Source organism: Oryza glaberrima, chromosome 1, assembly GCF_000147395.1.
Source record: "Oryza glaberrima chromosome 1, OglaRS2, whole genome shotgun sequence".
Classification (NCBI taxonomy): domain Eukaryota; kingdom Viridiplantae; phylum Streptophyta; class Magnoliopsida; order Poales; family Poaceae; genus Oryza; species Oryza glaberrima.
This window is the reverse complement of record NC_068326.1, coordinates 22,415,300-22,435,861: the sequence shown is the minus strand read 5'-3', so window position 1 is coordinate 22,435,861 and position 20,562 is coordinate 22,415,300. Positions and strand designations below refer to the sequence as shown.

At 44.5% G+C, this 20,562-nt stretch overlaps 2 protein-coding genes across 2 annotated transcripts; one reads left to right on the top strand and one right to left on the bottom strand.

Moving 5' to 3' along the window:
- Positions 1–4,305: 4,305 nt before the first annotated feature.
- On the top strand, positions 4,306–11,330 carry LOC127781343 (ATP-dependent zinc metalloprotease FTSH 9, chloroplastic/mitochondrial). The gene is made up of 17 exons (XM_052308288.1): positions 4,306–4,958; positions 5,568–5,721; positions 6,235–6,327; positions 6,711–6,799; positions 7,228–7,351; positions 7,570–7,689; positions 7,832–7,882; positions 8,254–8,315; positions 8,558–8,615; positions 8,743–8,868; positions 8,944–9,024; positions 9,126–9,255; positions 9,515–9,663; positions 9,854–10,135; positions 10,205–10,294; positions 10,594–10,647; positions 10,780–11,330. Exons 1-17 carry the CDS (start codon positions 4,453–4,455, stop codon positions 10,918–10,920), a joined length of 2,310 nt encoding a protein of 769 aa, XP_052164248.1. The 5' UTR covers positions 4,306–4,452; the 3' UTR covers positions 10,921–11,330.
- Positions 11,331–12,063: 733 nt separating this feature from the next.
- Positions 12,064–16,051, bottom strand: LOC127767716 (phospholipase A1 PLIP1, chloroplastic-like). The gene is made up of 4 exons (XM_052293151.1): positions 15,245–16,051; positions 13,451–13,993; positions 12,912–13,328; positions 12,064–12,818 (listed from the first exon to the last, which is right to left on the bottom strand). Exons 1-4 carry the CDS (start codon positions 15,878–15,880, stop codon positions 12,378–12,380), a joined length of 2,037 nt encoding a protein of 678 aa, XP_052149111.1. The 5' UTR covers positions 15,881–16,051; the 3' UTR covers positions 12,064–12,377.
- Positions 16,052–20,562: the final 4,511 nt, after the last annotated feature.

Sequence of the window (20,562 nt, the reverse complement as noted above, 5' to 3'; positions counted from 1 at the left end):
AAACATAGAACCATCGTGAATTTTTCTAAGGCTGTGTTTAGATTCATGGGTATAAAATTTTAGCGTGTCACATCGGATATATGGACACATATTTGAAGTATTAAACGTAGACTAACAACAAAACAAATTACAGATTCCGCCTATAAACTACGAGACGAATTTATTAAGTCTAATTAATCTGTCATTAGCAAATATTTACTATAGCACAACATTGTCAAATTATGGAGCAATTAAGCTTAAAAGATTCGTCTCGCAATTTACACGCAATCTGTGTAATTAGTTATTTTTTTCGTTTATATTCAATACTCTATGTATATGTCCAAACATTCGATGTGACATGGTGAAAAATTTTACTAAGGACCTAAACATACCCTAAATCAAGCACCTCAAGATCTCTGTGACAAGTTGGCATGTACATTTTTATCCACTTGATCTTACGCTTTACACTTTTCTCCTGTGATGTCTCCCGTGCCGGTCCAGGGAAAACGTCATCCTTACTTGTTCAGTTGCCCCAAAGTTTCCATTGTGACTACGGATCCATGCCTTATACTGATAGTCTTGATGCTGTTGCTGCTTGCCTGCGACCTCGCGAAATGCCGTGCTACTACTACAGTCGTTTAATAATTAATCAATTGGGTAAAGACTATAGTTGCAGGCTGTGTCGGAGAAAATGGAAGGAATGGATCGGACCAGATCCATGAACCATGCGGCATGCGCAAGAAGCCAGCAGAAGGCAATGGCCTACTCACGCTGTCACAGGCCTCTGCCTTCTGGTCCATTGACGTGCGGTTTCAACGCAGCGTGCTGCGTGCACCGTGCTTTGTCCTCGGTCCTCCAAAACCCAAGTTAACCTGCTTCATTCGAACACACTCTGGCATGATACTAGTAGCTGGATTTTGGTCACCGGAATTCAGCTCGTTTCGGACGTTATTTCCACAGCTATACACTGTCGAGAATTTCTTGCTGGGAAATTTGCATTGAACGTACTATAGAAAGGAATTTTTGCCATGAAGGATCAACGCTGTTAGCCTGTAAACTGTTACTAACACCGAAATAAGCGTATCTCTGAACGACTGAACGGTTTATATAGACTGGGGCATGAGCGGCCTGATTAAAACAGAACCAAGTAAGGGCCGGCCTATTATTACAAGTTACAGACACCTTCGCCCAAACCATTGCACTGAACTTGGGCCTGATTTGACTCACAAGCCATTGATCGAGCAATCAAAAGGATCGGGGCTGAGATCTTTTCTTCTCTTTCCCAAACTCGTCTTTCCACGTGCACATTTTCAAACTACTAAACCTTACATTTTTTATAAAAATTTTCTATATGAAAGCTATTTTAAATAATATTATTAACTTATTTTTAAGTTAATACTTAATTAATTTTACATTAATAAACTACCATGTTTTTTTTTTGGGAAACTCCACTACACAGCGTAAGCAATGATAAAGAGGGCTAGTTTCACCAAAGCAAAACATAACTAAACTGTCCTATTCCTGAGTTTCAAACCATTAATTTCGCATTCTTTACGGTATATTTGGATGATATCCGCGTGTAGCCGCACTTCTATGCCAAACCTTGTCATAAGTATGATAACCATTTGCTCGTAGTTCGCAAATAAGATTTGACAAACAATTAAGTGCATGACGGATAGACTAAAAGTGTGCTAATTGTGATAGTAAACCAAACACTCGCCTAAGAACCTTTGACGTGCCCAACGTTTGGCTAGGCAAAGTATAAGGCCATCTAACCAACAATATCGGACACGAGTTTTCTCATCAATTTTCTTACTCCCTTCTTTTGAGATTATAAGTCATTTTGATTTTGGTTAAATTTAAACTGCTTCAAATTTAACTAAGTTCATAGAAAAAAGTAGTAATATTTTAACACAAAACAAATATATTAAGAAAATATATTCAATTATGGATTTAATAAAACTAATTTGGTGTTACAAATAGTACTATATCTGTTTCATATTATAAGTCGTTTGGCATTTTTTCTAGTCAAACTTTTTTAAGTTTGACTAAATTTATAGAAAAATATAGTAGTATTTTCAACACAAAACAAACATATTATGAAAATGTATTTAATATTGGATTTAATTATGCTAATTTAATATGTTATATGATGTTAAATTTTTCTATAAACTTGATCAAACTTAACAAAATTTGACTAGAAAAAAGTGTCTTATAATATACAATGGAGGGAGTAATATATTTATTTACAAACTTAGTGAAATTTGAAGTAGTTTAACTTTAACCGAAGTCAAAACGACTTATAATCTAAAACAAAGAGACTATTAATATAGGTCCTAAATTCCTTCTTTTAGCATTTCACATTATTTTTCCTTCTTTTAGCTAGATGAAAGGAGGTAACAACACATAATGGTGTGGCCATTACGGCATTACGTCAGCCTGATATGTTTGTCTATGTTTCTGATCAACTATCTTTTAGAACCTTCCAATAATCCATCTTTCGGTCTTCTATACGCCAACTAATAGCACCGAAGTCAGATCATTTTCATAGCCTACATCGAACTGGTCATGTAATCATGTTGTCTTCTTGATTTCCAATGAGCATATGCAGAAAAGGTGGGTTGGGTTTGTGCACTATGTAAAAATATATATTTTCTTCGGATGTTCATTTCAATTAATACCCTGTTGGTTTGCTTCAAATTTAAGCTCAAGCTCTGGAAGAGATATGATTGAATGCATCAAGAAGGGAACCTCAGCATGTACTTTAAAGCATAACAAAGGAGAAAGAACTCCATGTGATCAAGTTGTATCTCGCAAGTTGGATTTAGCCAATTATAAATCCATGCCAGCGGGCATAATCCCATGCGTGTGTTCTAGATATGATGCATGCATTCACTTTTAGCATCTCACCCAACATTTTCCCACCTTCATCCAAGAAAAGATTCTTAATTTCCACCACCTTCCCTAATTAAGATCATAATTTGTTCTTTATGCTAAACCCAACGATGAATTTGGCATCACAATACATTACTTTTGAGCCCATGGATAGAGTATATTTAACTCGCCTGTTTTCAAGTAATCGACACTAGACATGTCACATTTTGGATGGTTAATAATTCTTAGCCACAAATTAAACAAGTTTTGCTAAAAAGATATGTACATATGATGAATAGAGACACAAAACCCAAAAATGTGGCATAACAAATATGTTACAACAAAACAAACAAAGGACTAATTTGATCAAAGTTGTGTAGCCTTTGCTTTTATAAAGTGGGGACACCACCCAAACACGCCCTTCGACACTACGTTTGTGACGAACAACCATGGCAGCTAGCGACGGACGCCGGTTGGTGACTAGTTAGACCTACCGAGGCAAAGGTGTCTGGCGATGGATTCGAGGAATGGCTTCCGGGCTCAACGGACTGACATGAGGACCGAGGAGGAGGCGCCGACGGAGGACACCCTGATGTTGACTCTGTCTCGACACTTGGAAACCCGCGAGCGACGATGGAGGACACCATGACATCGACTTTGATTTATGTTGGGGTGCGCTCCTCAACCCCACCGACCGAGATGAGCTGGAGAGCTCAATTGGATCGAGTGAATAATGATGTGGAGCTAGATGACTCGATTGGATCGAGCGAAGGAGAGATGAAGGAAGAACCCATGTGCAATTTGATCTTTTTTTTTACAAAATACACTGAAAGGGTAGGTGGTGGTAGTGAATAAATGTGAAATTGTAACGGCATGATTCCAAATAAATAAATAGTAATGACATGAATCAAATTAACACTATAATAATACGAACACCTGCATGATGCATACATACTATACTATGTTTATAAAATAGCCATCCACAACATCCTTTTATATGAGATTCAACGAGTACATTTTTTTTTCTACCTTTTGTCCCTCCCTACATACCCTAAAGCTGCCCCCTCCCATCATCCCTTTCTTCTCTCCCTCTCCCTCTCCCTCTCCCTTGCTCGTGTGCTCGAGCATCCGGTCCCTTGCTTCAACCGGAGTGCCTTCGCGCACTGCGGGTCCCAACTCCAAACCCAACCCAACCCAACCCAAACCCACCCATCCGCCGCACCGCACCGCCGACCGAACAAACCCAACGCCGCGCCGAGTCAAGTCGCCGCTCGACCCCAGCCGTCCGTCCCCATCGCCCCCGTCTCCAAACCAACGGCCCCCGGTGAATCCTACCAACCAACCCTCCACTGTCCCTCCCCCGTCGCGACTCGCTCACTCGCGTCGCCTCGCCTCCGCCGTCCGGCGCGCGCTCGCTCGCTCGCGATAAGGCTACCTCTCGTGTCCACGAAATACAAGAACCCCGAGCCCACAAAAAAGAGAGAGAGAGAAAAAAAAAACAAAAAAAAGAAGAAGGGGGGGAAACGGAGGGGGAGAAGCGCACGCGCCTCCCACCTCGCCGGCGACGCGGCCTCCTCCGCCACCGCCACCGCCTCCGCCATGAGCGCCCTCCAGGCCTCGCTCCTCCTCCGCCCCCTCCCCTCGCCGCTGCCCCCGCGCCGCCGGCTGCCCCTCCCCTCCTCCTCGGCCTCGTTCCCGAGGGCGGGGCACCACCGGCGCCTCCCGCTGCCCCTCCGCGCATTGGCCTCGGAGGGCCCGCAGCCGGCGCCCTCCCCGGCCCCCGACCCGCCGCCGCCCGAGCTGCCGGCCGCTCCGGAGGCGGAGGAGGTCGTGGGGACGGCGGCCGCGGAGGGGGGCGGGAAGGTGGAGGAGGAGGAGCTGGAGGACCTGGTGGAGAAGGGTAGGGCTTGGGTGCTGGCGCTCGCGGCGGCCGTGGTGGCCGCGGCGAGGAGGTTCTTCGACTGGGTGGTGTCCGGGGACTGGATGAGCTGGTGGCCCTTCTGGCGGCCCGACCGGCGACTGCAGCGGCTGATCGACGACGCGGACGCCAACCCCGCGGATCCCGCCAAGCAGAGCGCGCTGCTCCACGAGCTCAACAAGTTCAGGTGCGCCCCCAGAAGAGTAGTCGTTTACTGCTTGTCTTTTTTTATGCTTAGTAAACTCAAATGGGAATTACAGTGGGGTATTGGGGAAAATGCAATTTGGATTGGCTAGGTATGAGTAGCTGATTATACTCTCGGACTATTGACCTGCCGAACACCACAATTCCTCAACTATTAACTTGCCTAAAAGCTCGATTGTAGCATGGTTTTGATTTATTGGTGCTTATCTGTTCCCATTGTTAAGATATTTGGGTGGATTGCATTGATAAGATTCGCACAATTAGTTATTACTGGGAAGCAATGCGTGTTGTGTTTGTTGATTCATACAGTTCAGTCAACTTGTAGAAAAGCTCAAATGTAGTAATAAAAAGTGAAATTCGTAGCTAAAACATGCATAATGAGTTAATGCTGGTGGTGTTGATATTTGATATGGAATAAGCTCCTTTTTTCCCTGCCATCGTCTGACTACCATAACAGTTATCTAGAGCAACAAAAACTTGTTCTTTTAGTTTTGTTTGTCAATTGCATTATGATCTGATGCCCTATTTAGATTTTAGAGAATGATAGGGTCCTTTTTTTTTCCTATATTTGGGTATATGAAATCGATGGCAGCCCAGAAGATGTCATCAAAAGGTTCGAGCAAAGAAGCCATGCTGTGGACAGCAGAGGTGTTGCAGAATACCTTCGGGCTCTTATTCTCACCAATGGCATAGCTGATTACCTTCCAGACGAGCAGTCTGGGAGGTCTGCAAGTCTGCCAGCCCTGGTAATTTTCTTTTTGAAATCACTCTTTTATGGCACTTTGTTATTTTCTGCATTATGCTTGTCACTTGTCAGTTGACGCATCTTCAAACTTGAATTGCATAAAATATCCCCAACACCATGCTACCTGGAAACTTCATCAGAGATCCAAATCCTTCTATTTATGCTGCATTGTCTATATCATTGCATGGAAACTAACATCCAAATCCATCTATTATATCACACAATATATACTCCTATTTACATGATTACATCCATGTTTTTGGAATATTCACAGATGTATTGCACTATTTGAGACAGTCATCTCAATTAGAATGTGTTAGCTTCATCATCTAGACGAGCATTACTATTATGTCGAACAGAAGAAACTTAAAGCTTATAACCTTCTGATATTACTATGTTTTTATTGTTGCATCAATTCCTATCTGGTTCCTGCATAATACTTTTAATAACCAGTCACCAAGTTGTTGGTTTGTGACCTCTCTTCACTCGCTATAATATGCATTAATGTCAGTAGCTGCAAGAATTGAAGCAACGTGTATCTGGGAACGAGGACAAGCCTTTCATGAATCCCGGCATATCAGAAAAGCAACCATTACATGTAGTTATGGTAAGTTCACTCAATCTTTCAATCATGCTATTATAGAACTCTCTTTTAAAAATGTGATGACTTGGACATTGGTACTGCCTCCAATTTTGATTATTATACTATTTATTTATTTTTGTATGAGGATGTTGGTAAAACACTATATGTTTGAAGTTTTTTTTTCATGGCAAATTGAATGGTACTGTTTTCCCATGATCGATAGTATTTTATATTTTAGTAGTGAAGATTATGGAAATTATGTTGCGTGCTTTCTAACGCGTCATATATTTCCACATGAAGTATTATTTGTAACAACTTTCATATGCTGGGACACAGGTATTGTTTCAAATTTGTACTTCTGAATTCCTGATAATGTTTTTATTCCTGGATTTGTGTTCCATTATTAGGTTGACCCTAAAGCTACAGGTAGATCAACCCGGTTTGCTCAAGAAATCTTCTCGACTGTGCTGTTTACAATTGCTGTTGGACTAATGTGGTATGTTCAACCTGTCATGACACTAGTTAGTTTTATCAATATGTTTTCTTCTGCCAGTCTACAACATGTTTATGTCAATCTTCTTTGTTTGATTATCTTACTTGATTGAGTCACTCATCATGTTACATAATTATGTTGTGTTGGCACAATGAGACTATAATTTCAGTTTCATGATGAATTGTAGATTAAACACAAACGTGATCCCCCTACTCAGGTGGTTTAAGGCATGAATAACATTGTTTGTTACATCTGGTGCTGTAATGCTGATACTATGGAGCTATATGCATTTAGAGAATTAGGAAAACTCCTGTTGCTCCCATTGTATCTTTCTTGCCGAAATATCATTTTCAGTGCTTCTTGCATGGGTTTTTTTTGGATTAGTTACTTATTGAGATAATTTCTTTGTTTTGGTGCTTCATATTTTGCAGGGTAATGGGTGCTGCTGCTCTTCAAAAGTATATTGGTAGCTTAGGTGGAATAGGGGCATCTGGTGTTGGTTCCAGTTCATCATATTCTCCTAAAGAATTGAATAAGGATATCATGCCGGAGAAGGTGAGATATTGCAATATATAGAAGTAGAACGTAGTATATGAAAAGGGAAATATTTTTTTTCCACTAATAAAAGTGACAGATACTGCATTAGCAGTTTAGCACATCTCAAATTTTCCTCTCTTTTTTTTTTTTCATATATGCCATTTGTTATTAGTTATGCAAATATCCATTTATGTATTCCAGATGATCCCTTATTCCCTCATGGTGTTTTTATTCAGAATGTCAAGACATTTAAAGATGTCAAAGGGTGTGATGACGCAAAGAAAGAACTCGAGGAGGTAGTTGAGTATCTAAAAAACCCTTCAAAGTTTACTCGGCTTGGTGGAAAACTACCGAAGGTAATTTCTATATGCAAATTGCATTCTTTGTGTTCCATATCATGCTCCGCGGAATCTTCCAGATACATATCTGTGTGTTCTATATTATTATTGATTGAAATTTCAATAGATGTAAACCTTGATGTTTAATTTGTCTTTTTAGGGAATACTTTTGACTGGTTCTCCAGGAACTGGGAAGACTCTGCTTGCTAAGGTAAACTAGTTCAGAGTGCTCCATTATTGTTTCACGTGTTTGATCTTTGAGATTTTGTAGAGGAAAGAAATCCGTCCACCCAAGCATTTGGTTTGCTGAATTTTCTATTTACATCCTTTCTCCCACTGTCATCTTTGGCATATCCTTCTCATTGTCTGCACATATTCTTATCAAATATTAATACATGTATAAAGTAGTGGTAACCACTGTTCTGCTGTTTTGTGCTTTTCTTCTGTCAATGCATCTAGTCTAGATAACATTTTCATGCTTTCAGACTTACTCAAAGCTCTTTTTTTTTCTAGTTACTCTTTTCTCCAACGTTCATTTCCTTCATAAGTTCGTACCTTACTGGAGTTAACTTTGTGCTTTAGGCTATCGCTGGAGAAGCTGGTGTGCCATTTTTTTATCGGGCAGGTTCTGAATTTGAGGAAATGTAAGATCTCCTTGTGAATAATATTTTTTGGTCTTGTTTAGCCGTTGAGTAATAAAATGCAATTATTGGTTATTTTTCAAAGTATTGGTTTTATCTACATGTTTGCTATTCAGGTTTATTCTGGAATAATATTGAATTACTAACTTTGTATTTACTATTGAATGCATTGTACTGATAAATGCATATTTCTCCTACTAATGTTTTTCTTGTTTTTAATCAGAACTTACCTTCTCTCTTGTCAGGTTTGTTGGTGTTGGTGCTCGGAGAGTGAGGTCATTGTTTCAAGCTGCAAAGAAGAAGGTTCTGATTTCTGAGCCCTTTCTGTAAACATGTGTTGCTCTGAGCTTAATCTCACCCAGTTTGCCCTTATGATTTCTAGATCGTAGTGTGTTGCCTTGTTAAACATTCATAGTTTCCCTCTTTACAGGCGCCATGCATTGTTTTCATTGATGAAATAGATGCTGTGGGTTCAACTAGGAAACAGTGGGAAGGACACACAAAGAAAACATTGCATCAACTTCTTGTCGAGATGGATGGTTTTGAACAAAATGAGGTAACCTTATCACATATTTAACAGTCCATCACACAGAGGACTTTATGTAAATTGTGTTTTCTATTGATTTTGCAGGGAATAATTGTGATGGCTGCGACAAACTTGCCAGATATTCTTGATCCAGCACTTACAAGACCTGGTAGATTCGATAGGCATGTAAGTAACTGAGTAAATATTTGTTACTCTTCTCATGTACTATCAGCAGTTCATATTTATTGTAATATTCCATATTAATTTATTTGTTTGAGCTGCTTTAGATTGTTGTCCCCAATCCTGATGTGCGGGGACGCCAAGAAATTCTCGAGCTCTATTTGCAAGATAAGCCAGTATCCAGTGATGTGGATGTTAATGCGATTGCCCGCAGTACTCCTGGCTTCAATGGAGCTGGTATGCACTACTATAATTTGAACAATCTTAAACTGTTATCTTGAATTCCATTTAATAAGCATTGACTATGAGGTTTTTCACATGAAGATAAGCATTTTAAAGTTACTTGCTACATTGACCTGTCACCTGGTTTTTCCTTTCATCATTTATTAAGTGCTAACTTGCTTGTATTCCTCGTATCAATATTTGGAGGCACTATAAATTTTTACACGTATACATGTAGGAAGACTCATACTAATTATTTATTTCTTTCTGTTAGACCTTGCAAACCTAGTAAACATTGCAGCAATTAAGGCTGCAGTTGAAGGTGCTGACAAGTTGACTGCTGCACAGTTGGAATTTGCGAAAGATCGTATTATCATGGGAACTGAGAGGAAATCAATGTTCATATCTGACGAATCCAAAAAGGCATGCCTCTTCAAGTTACTTTATTTTATTTTAAGAGAGTTAATAGTTATAGTGCCTATGTTTACCTATAGAGTGCCGTTATGGTGGTCTCTATTGTTAGTATTCTACTACCAGCATTGTTGTCGATATGCTTTTAAATGCAGAAATGTGAAATACAATACACTGATCATTATGCATTTTTGTTATTTAGCTTACGGCCTACCATGAAAGTGGGCATGCTATTGTTGCACTCAACACCCAGGGTGCCCACCCCATTCACAAGGCTACTATCCTGCCTCGTGGCTCTGCCCTTGGAATGGTCACACAGCTTCCTTCACAGGATGAGACTTCTATTAGCAAGAAACAGCTGCTGGCACGTCTTGATGTTTGCATGGGTGGCAGGGTTGCAGAGGAGCTCATTTTTGGGGAAGACAATGTTACAACTGGGGCAAGAAATGATCTTCATACTGCAACAGAGCTTGCTCAGTACATGGTAATTATTTTATTACCCGTGAAATTTTCTTGTTAGGTGTTTAAATAGCTTAACTGAGTTGCTGCGTAGGTATCAAATTGTGGGATGAGTGATGCTATTGGTCCTGTGCATGTGAAAGAACGGCCAAGTGTTGAGATGCAATCAAGGATAGATGCTGAGGTACATTTTCATAGTAATATTCTTTATAGTTTGGCTATTTCATTTGGCCAGGCATTAGTTTAAGGTGCTCCCTTTCCTAATGTTTTTTTGTCATGCTAACTCCTGTTGTAAATTCCTTCGAGCATCTTTAGCATAGTAATTAGTAGCACATGAGTACATCACAACTACAAGTTGTGGTTGCTCCTTTTTGTAGTATATATCAGTAATCCAGTATTCATAGGCCATTGTCTGCATTGCCAACCTTAGTAAAACTATGCTGCATTGGATGGTGATCTATTTTTCATATGATGATCTTGTAGGTCGTCAAACTCTTAAGAGAAGCTTATGGGCGGGTCAAGCGTTTATTGAAGAAGGTATGTTTCTCAATCTTGATGGGAGTTTTTCCCTAGAATGATGCTTTGATCCCCTGCCTAAACACAGAACAAATTCACCTTTTATTTTCTTTTACTACAAGTGCTGAATCATCCTTCCAAACTTCTTGTCAGCATGAGAAGCAATTACACGCTTTAGCAAACGCCCTGCTGGAGCGTGAAACACTCACCGCAGATGAGATAAACAAAGTGGTTCATCCCTACCAAGAAGAGCCGCAGCTTTCTTTCCAAGAAGAGGATTTTGCGCTAACTTAAAGGAGGACCTTTTTGTTGCATCAAGGCAGTAGACCCAGCTGTAAATCCATGTACAGTAGTAATTGGCGCCTTAGATAGCACAAAGCCTCTTTTCATTTCTCCCATCTAGCAAATCGGGGTGCATCACATGGAGTTTTGCACCACGCAAACGGGCAGGAAGTTTTAAAAGATGGGAAGACCGGTTTTGCAAGGTATTGCACGCCGACCGATTATTACTGTGGCGAGGCTCATTGTGGCGCCCATCTTTGCCCAGCAGCAATGCTCCTGGGTTGAGAAGTTCATACTCAGCTTAGTTAGGAAAAAAGGTGAAAGTGTAATTTTTTTGGGAACTTGTAACATTGCATGTTTGGCGTTGTAGGATTGTGTTTGTGATATATATATTTGCATATTTGCAAATCACATTTTTCTTAGACTCTTTCTACCCAATTAATTTTGTAATTAAAACGTGCATACAACAGATGGTGAATTGGTGATACCCGGATCTCAGATGAATCCTTCAAAACCTACTGTTCCAAACAAATTCAGGTGAACAATCAGGCGTTTACTTTTGCAAATAGACCAAAAAAAAAAGGGTTTGCACACAATCGTAAGCCCCGTTCTGTTAATCCGGAGATGGATCAAGTGAATAACTGTGTAATTGGCCATTATGATCTCGGCTCGCGCCCGAAGGGCTCCACACGTGTCTCTGCCCCCTCGCGAAGAGGAGGGCGCGAGCGCTGAGACTTTCCGCGTCTCCGCGGCCGCATCTCTGCGGTTGAGGGCCCGGGGACTTTCCAGGGCTTCAAAGAGCCCGCTCACTTCGTCATGTGCTCGTGATAAGGGGGGCCAACTACTACCCTTATAAGTGCGTGGCTTCCAGTGTAAATTGGCGAGGTGGTACTATTGGGGCTTTGGGAGGATGACTACCAGGTGTTGTAGATAGATAGTTTGGGCTTTTAATCCTCGAACCATGTGGGTGTGGAATTAGGCCCGTTTAACGTTATGCTTGAGCCTACCAGGTAGGAAGGGTTTTGTTCTTTTATAAAGTATAAACATATCACTCCCCCAAAAGTATTTCGCCACTGTACGGTGAGGTGAAAAAGATTCAAAAGGATAAATAATCTGACAAAATAGTTTTAGAGAGCAAAAGATGATTGCCAGCACTAAAATCCGTAATATAAAATTTCATTCCTCATCGAAGCAGCAGATTTACAAGAGTTCACTATACCACATGAACCCATGGCAAGAACAGTTGCCATTTTTATTCAGCAGCCTGCAGAGCTTCGCAAGCCACCGGGACAGGCACTACTACCATTTCCTTACAAATTTACACATGAAAAAAAGAAAAAAAAAACCTACAGCAAGAGAGAGGCTATACCCTTTTGTATGTACGATTCGATGAACCAACCAAAGAACCAAAAGAACCCAAAGAATGTACACTCTTGCTCAGGCGAGCAAAACAAATGGCGATCAATGCCTCAGGCCTCGGAGACCAGCTCCTTGTTCCGGACCGACACCGGCGCCGCCGCCGGGAACACGGTGCCGGCGATCCCCGGCCACCAATACTGCTGCAGCCGCTCGACGCCGGGCAGCTGCCACACGATCTCCGGCTGCTTCCGGCGGCGCGGCACCCTGGTGAGCGCGTTGAGCGCCCGGAAGTAGTTGCTGGACTCGTGGTCGCGGAGGATGGCGCCCTCGGAGCCGTACGCCGACAGGTCGCTCAGCGTCTCCAGCGGGTGCGGCGAGTTGAGGAACGCCCGCAGCGCGCTCGCCACCACGTGCCTCGCCGGCCGCTCGGCTCGCCCGTCCGGGTCCAGCCGGAACAGAGCCGCCCCCTCCGGCAGGAACGGGTGCGGCGGCGACGCCGCGCCGTCCGGCTGCAGGATGTACGTCGTGCCCATCGGCGTGTACAGCATCCTCTGCTCACACACAACGCAACGGGCGTTAGGGGGCCACAGCAACGGTGACAGATACAAACTAGCTGCGCGATGGCGGCGATCGTGGCTCCTCACCTGGTTGTTGAGGCAGGGGTGGTTGCGGAGCACGCCGTTGAGGCGCTTGAGGAGCGCGACGGCGTGGCCGGGGTAGCGGCAGGAGAAGGCCCGTGGCACGATGTCGCGGTGCATGGCGACGGAGCGGACGTGGCCCTCGCCGACGCCGAGCGCGTCCAGCACGCGGTGCCCGCCGCAGAACACGGACGGCGCGCCGAACGTGACCACGGGGAGCAGCGCCTCCGGGCCGACCACCCCGCGCGCCACCAGCATCAGGCTCACCAGCAGCGCCAGGCTGCCGCCGAGGGAGTGGCCGGTAAGCCGCAGCCGCGCCCGCTCGCCGTGCGCCGCCAGGTGCGCCGCGATCTCCGGCATCAGCTGCTCGTAGATGCCCTTCGCCGCCTCGTAGATGCCCCTGTGCACCAGCACCCCTGTCTCCTGAACAGTTGATCGATCGAGACGCCGTCAGAAATCAGCACTAGCTACTTCGCCATGGATTTGTTCAGTTCAAGCTTTCTTTTTCTCTCTCTCTTGTTTGATCTGATCAAGAAGAAGAATACCTCGAACATGGTGGGCTCGAAGAGGAGGTTGGCTTTCCACGACGCGAGCGAGTCGGAGCCCTGGATGACGAAGCAGCGGGTGCGCGCGTCAGCCTCGTCGCAGACGAACCACTCGCACGGCGAGGACAGCGGCGAGCGCAGGTCGCGCGCGGCCTCCTGCCGCGCCTCGTCCTCGGCGGCCACCACCGCCGTCACCGTCGACGCCGCCACGTACGCCGCCACGCCGGAGTTGTAAAGCCGGCCATGCCCTCCTTCCTCCGCCCGCGGCTGCTGCCCGCCGGCGCTGCCGAACGAGAGCAGCCCGCGCGCGCGCGCGTGGACGTAGGACGCGGCCGACGCGGCCACCTCGTAGGCCAGGTGCGACCGGATCGGCCGCCGCGGCTGCGGCCCCGACGTGGTCGCCGCCGCCGCCTCGCACGCCGGCGCGGCGCGCGGCCGGGTGGAGTCGACGTCCAGCTTGGAGCGGATCTCGCCGGCCTCGGCCTTCTTCTCCAGCGACGACGTGACGAACCGCAATCCGTAGTATTTCTTCAGCTCCTCAACCTTGAATTCCAAACAAAAATCCGTTCTTTCATTCATCAGTCATCAGGTATTTTACTCGCATTTCACGTCCATTAATCTAGTTCGTCGTTCAGATTAACATTGCCAACTGAAAATTTCGATTGGGAATTCATTTCTTTGCAAAACCATGACTCGAGGTTTGAAATTGATGACCATCGTGCAAGCATGGAATTTACAAGCTGCCTATGATTAAATGCAGGAACGGCAGTACAACTACTCCTAAATTGCTAATCCACGACAACTTTTCAGCCAACCACCGAGAGAAATACAGAGAACTACGTGGCCGTTTTCTCCTTAATTCCAGAAAACTATACGTCGATCTAGGGATTAAGGGCACATAAAGCAGAAGGTACTCCTCATTAGGAGTCAGGTCCCAAAAACATACTCTGGATATACGTCAAATCGAAGTTTTAAAACTTTGATCACCGCATTTATATACATTTAGACACATGTTGGTATGCTACAAATTAGTAATCAAATTTAAATTAGAAGGCGACAGTGTCAATTTTGCAAACAATTTATTGCCCAAATTTTGCAAATAAGTCAGGTCCCAAAAACGTAGTTTGGACATACGTCAAATCGAACTTTTAAAAACTTTAATCACTGAATTTATATACATTTAAGCGCATGTTGGTATGCGACAAATTACTAATCAAATTTAAATTAGATGGCGACCGTGTCAATTTTGCAAACAAGTTATTGCCAAAATTGCGCAGAATGTATCCAAAATACTGTATGTTTTTACCAAAGCGAGGGAGTGAAGCTGTGTGTGAAGGAAAGTTGTTTTTCTTGGTGGGGTCGCTAATTACGAGACGGAATAAGTCTTGTGTGCATGGACAAATCGGAACATGATGAGGCCATTTATATATTCTAAACTCAATCAAGCATTCAAAGCGAATCGGCGAGCGTAATTAAGACGGGGTTCTTGCTACTGCTACCAAAATCCGGCAAACATTTAAAGCCATTCTCCGAACCAAACCGCATTAATTAGCCACCCGAAAAAATTCTACGCGAAATTAGTTCAGTTCAACCCCTGGCTGAACCGACGACGTCGACGAACATCCCAGCCTGTACGTGCGAGGACTCACATCTTTTTCTCGCTTAATTTTTTTTTTAAAAAAAAGCCAACGTTTTTGTTAGGTGAGCTGCCGCAGCGGCCAGATCAGCTGATCACGGCCGTCGGCGGACGGCGAGGATTTTACGTTTTTTTGTGTGTGTTGGTGTCGGGCTCACCTTGATCTCCGGGATGACGTAAGCCATGTTGCAGAGGAAGGCCAGCTGCGCGAACAGCCGTGCCTCGCCAAGTGGGGCCCGCGCCAGCAGCTTGCTGAAGGACTCCCGGTCCCACCTGTCATCCACTTGCTCGTCGTCGTCCTCGTAGTTCACGCCGCAGCCGTCGTCGCCGTCGAGGTGGTAGACGTCGTCGTCGTCGTCGTCGTCTTGGAAGATGAGGCCATTGTTGTCGGAGGAGTGGCGCTTGGTCGGGTCGTGGAAGCGCGACCGGAGCTCGAGGAGGCGGTCGAGCCAGTGGGCGTCGGGCCGCCGCCTGGCCGCCGGCATTTCCGGCCCGGGGGCGTCGTCGGGCTCGTCGTCGGGCCCGGCGACGGTGAGCAGCCGCGACCCGTCGCCGCCGCCGTCGGGGAGCGGCGGCGTGCGCAGCGGCGCGGCGCCGAACTGGAACGGGAACACGCCGATGGACCGGCTCGTGGTGAGCGCCGCGCCGGCCGCACCCCCGCGGCGGGAGCACCGGAGGTGCGGCTCGGACCGCGACCGCCTGATCCCGGCGTGCATCGACGCCGGCTCCCTCCTCGCCCGCCTCCCCCCGGCCGACGCCGCGGCCGCGTGCGCCGCGGCGACGCTCGCCACCATGAGAACAGGTGCCTCCCTCTGTGTCCTTCCTTGTCCCCGGCGGCGGCGAGGGCAACGAAAGAGGCGATTGGCGCGGCGGTGGTTGGCGTTTGCGTTTGCGTTGGTTAGTTTCTTGGTGGAGAGGAGGGGCGGGGGGCGGTGAGCCCGTGCGTCCGATGGAGCACGGGAGAATCCGGGGGGAACGGGGGATGGAGGTCTTAATAGTTGTACTACTAGCACGCAGTAAGTATAAGCAGGTCAACCGCCCGGCCCGCCGGGCGAAACCGAGGGAAAATTTGGATGTGCGGTGAAGCCCACGACGGCGTGATTACTGATGGGATGGGTAGCGGAAATGGCCATGAGGCCCCGTGGTATTGGCCGATTTGTTCGAATACTCTCTCCATTTCAAAATACCATTAGTTCTAAATTAGTGGTCACTTAAACTTTTTATTATAATATTAAACGGTTCATCTTATTTAAAAAATTAAAATTAGTGCAAATATATATAAAAAGATAAGTCATACTTATGCTGCATTCCGGTGAGAGGTTCCCAACCCTTCTCCCCCTACTCCGCATGCACGCTTTTCAAACTACTAAAGGGTGTATTTTTTCAAAATGTTTCTATACAAAAGTTACTTAAAAATCATATTGATCTATTTTTTTTAAAAAATAGCTACTACTTAATTAATCACACGCTAATGGATCCTTCCGTTTTTCGTGCAGAAGAGATGGGTTCCCAATCCCATGCATCGGACACAGCCTTAAAGTACTTCTGATAATAAAGCAAGTCGCAAACAAAATAAATACTCCCTCCATCCCAAAATATAAGCATTTTTAGAGCCTGACATGGTCTCCAAGATGTTACTTTGACCAACAATATCTATTAAATTAAGATGTTTTAAATAAAAAGAGTTGCAAATGATAGTGTGTTTAATGATAAATCTAATAACATCAATTTTATATGATTGATCTTTTTTTTCTATTAATAGTCAGAGTAAAAAATGTTTGACTTGTCACTGTGCTAAAAATGCTTATATTTTGGGACATAGGGAGTAATAATTCTATAACTTTTTGAATAAGACAAATGATCAAACGTTATAAAAAAAACTCAAAGCGACAAGTATTTTGGGACGGAGGTAGTAGTACTCTTAACTTAAAAGATCAAGAAATTATTATTATTATCTCTTAATTTGGGTTATCCTCTTAAATATAATATATGCATCAAATAGAATTAAAGATCTTAACGATGAAATACTTAAAATAATAATAATTAGTGAAGAAGACGTGCTAGTTAATTGTATACATATATACATACACATATTATATTACGGACATTAAAAAAAGTTGTAATTTATATTATGGAATTGATAGAGTAAGAATAGTGCAACAATGACTGCTAGCTATAAAAAAATGACAGCATCTCCGATCAATCTAGTAGTTAGTTGTAATAATAACATCATTAATAACTAGGACAGCGTAACCCGTCGACCGCCTCCTTCAGCTTATAGTGGCAGTTGGAGCTCGAGGCCATGCAAAAGCAGCTGGTCGTCGCGGCCAGTCCACCATCGATGAGCCCCTCCGCCATCGCTAGTCGTCTTTGTTGAGCAAGGGTAAATTGGTATTTCTTCGTCTCAACTCGTGGTTAAAACACTTGACCTTAACGACGTTTGTAACGGAAGTTTTATGTTATTTTGGTACCCATCTATTTTCTATGCTAAAGATCAAAATTATCGCATTGTCATCTGTCAAAAGAATCAGTTGCCCGATAAATTAGACCACCTCTTCTAAGCCTAAAACAATATTTAAAGAAAAAGTCACGACTATTAACAAAAAAGTACACGCCCATAAAGGCAGACCTAATTTACCAGCTCTACGCACGTCACCAATCTAGTAATAAATGGAACGAGAAAAACATCAACTGCCCATACGGAGAGCCCTCCGTGCCGACGGGGCTTTTAACTATTTGCCACTCTTATGAGTGGTGCTTAAAGATTTGCCACTAAACCCATATATCATAGACACATGAGAGCCCACATTCATAGATATATGAGAGCCCACATATCATAGACACGGTGTGGCAAATCGTTAATTGCCATGTCGCAAATAGTTAAATTTCCCTGTGCCGACTGCCCGATAGAACCGGTGGAATTAATCGCATATTGTCTGCGTGTCGCGGTCGACTCGTTGAGGCGTACTACTACGCGTTGACGAGTGGTTCAGTGCAACGGCATGCGTTCCACGGAACAGCGCTGCTAGCTAGATGCATGTTGCCAATTGCCATGCGTTACCGTGCACACAGATACGTACAACCGAAGGGTATTTCCGCGAAAACGTACGCCAGTGGCAGGAGAGGAGGGAGAAAAACGCACAAAAACGTTTCCCGGTCGTCGTCACAGCAAACAAAGCAGCCGGGGTGAGAAAAATCGGCGTGGCGCGCGAGCGACGAGCCGATCGTTCACGTACGTTGGGATCTCCGCCAGGCAGGGCAGCCAGGCAGCCGCCGCCGCGGACCGACCCCGCGCGCACCACGAATATGCGTTCTCATATGCGCTGATCTCTCCCGGAACGGACGCGCGGAGCGCACGTCGCGTCGTCGCGCGCGGGCGCGCTGCACAATTACCTCGAGATCTCGCGCGATCGATCGGTTAACCGGCTCTTGTCCCGATCGGTGCACCGGATTTATTCACAGCACTGCCGTACTACTCCGTAAAAAAAAAACCTCATAACAATAAACCTAGACATACATGCATCTAGATTCATAATAGATAGGATTGGTTTTTTTTATGGATGTGGTACGTAGTTACACCCATTTTGGCCGTGCCCCAATTTCAAAATATAAGTTTTTTTAAATAGTAGAGGTTAATGTTAAGAAGAAAAAAATTCGATGTTTCTTATTAGAAAATTAAACAATATTTAAGTATTAGAAATCCTTATATATTAAAACGGAAGGATTATTATTCTTGTACAAAATAATAGATTAACACACGTATACTTCCCTGAGTTCTTAGGCAGTTCGATTTTTATAAACTTATTATTTATGGATGAATTTTGGGAATATTGTTTTATTTTTTACCTTTATAATATTTGATTTATCTATTAATTTGTACTCACAAATAATTTTATAAAAATCATTCAGCCACCGACGATCTGTAATCCTACGAAACGAAGCTAGCAGCTAGCCTAGCACAAAGGAATCTTTGCTATGCGTTGTGAACTTCTATGGAATATATCGGTATCGGGTGCACTTTATAAAACACCCGATAGTTACTCTTCTATTCTTAACACACGCACGGCTCATGCTAGCTAATTTTGGCTCCATTATGTTTGTTACCACTACCAAACTCCTCCAGGTCGTTTCTTCCGGACAACGGTGACGTCTAAATTAACCTCATGCTTTGGGTCAATTTGACAATCTGAGCTTTCTTCAGCAACGAGAGTTGTATCGACCGAGAGGAGGTAGCAAATGGCTCGCGAAGAAAATTCCCATGAAACGTTTCGGAGGAGGAAAACAAGGCTGGAAACGCCGTCGTTTGCGTGGACGCCAACGATGGAAAAAAAAGAATAAAAAAGACCTGTAACTAGCTCGTATATATACTTACCTGAGAGTGATTAATTACTGGGCGAGCCGGAGAAATCAAAGTCTTGTCTTGTCTTGTTGCTAACTGCAAGGCTGAATTGGTTAATCGGTATGGTCCGTTCTCTTACATCGGGTGCATACAAGTGTGAAGAAGATTAAAGAAATGGCATTTTTTATGTACATATCGAGATGCTGATCAAGGAGTGTACACGTGGTCAGTCATGTGTTCTCTGCTCTGCCTGATGCTCAACTGGTCGGTCCATCACGATCTTGCTCTGACTCTACTCGCCTTGAATGGGTGCGGGCCATCTTAAAAGCAAAAGAAAACAGAGTAGAACACATTCCTGGATTCAGATCCTGCTTCCTAATCCTTGGCCCATTTGCTGTAAGGCTGTGTTTAGTTCAGCATAAAGTTTGGATTTTGGTTGAAATTAAAGATGATGTGACTGAAAAGTTATGTGTGTATGACAGATTGATGTGATAGAAAAGAATTGAAGTTTGGATCCAAACTTTAGATCTAAACACAGCCTAATTTGCAATTGCAGGCGCATAGGGAGATGTCAGCATGTCACATGTACTTCAGTATATGTCGATGGCACATGCATACGGGTCTCCATATGCGTGCATTGTATAGTGTTGTACACGTCCTATGATGGACAAGTGTTGATAGACCGACGCACCGTATTTAAGCTTGTTTGAATACCAAGCCACCAATCTTGAATGACTTTGACACATGAATGAACGCAGCGCTACGCTGGACTCTAGGTACGTGCACCATAAAGGCTGGCCATGTTACTCGCGGAGACGTGGTGTTGTAACAGCAGTTGAACCGTGTGTGTGGCCGGCCGCAGTACACAACGCATTGAACTACACAGTACAGTACTCGCCTCGCCTGCACTGCAGCTGCAGGCTCTCTCTGATGATGAACGACGAACGCTAGCCTACGCCCCGGCCCCTGCTGCAAACGGCAGAGCTGTGTACTCATGCATGGATGGATGGGCAGGTGGTGCGCTGCATGCGGGCGGCTGCTGGTGCGCGCAAGCCACTTGGCAAGCCGCACGCGACGAGCGGTTCGACGCATGCTGCATGCAGATGCAGTGGTGGACTGTTGGCTGGCGCGGTGTGG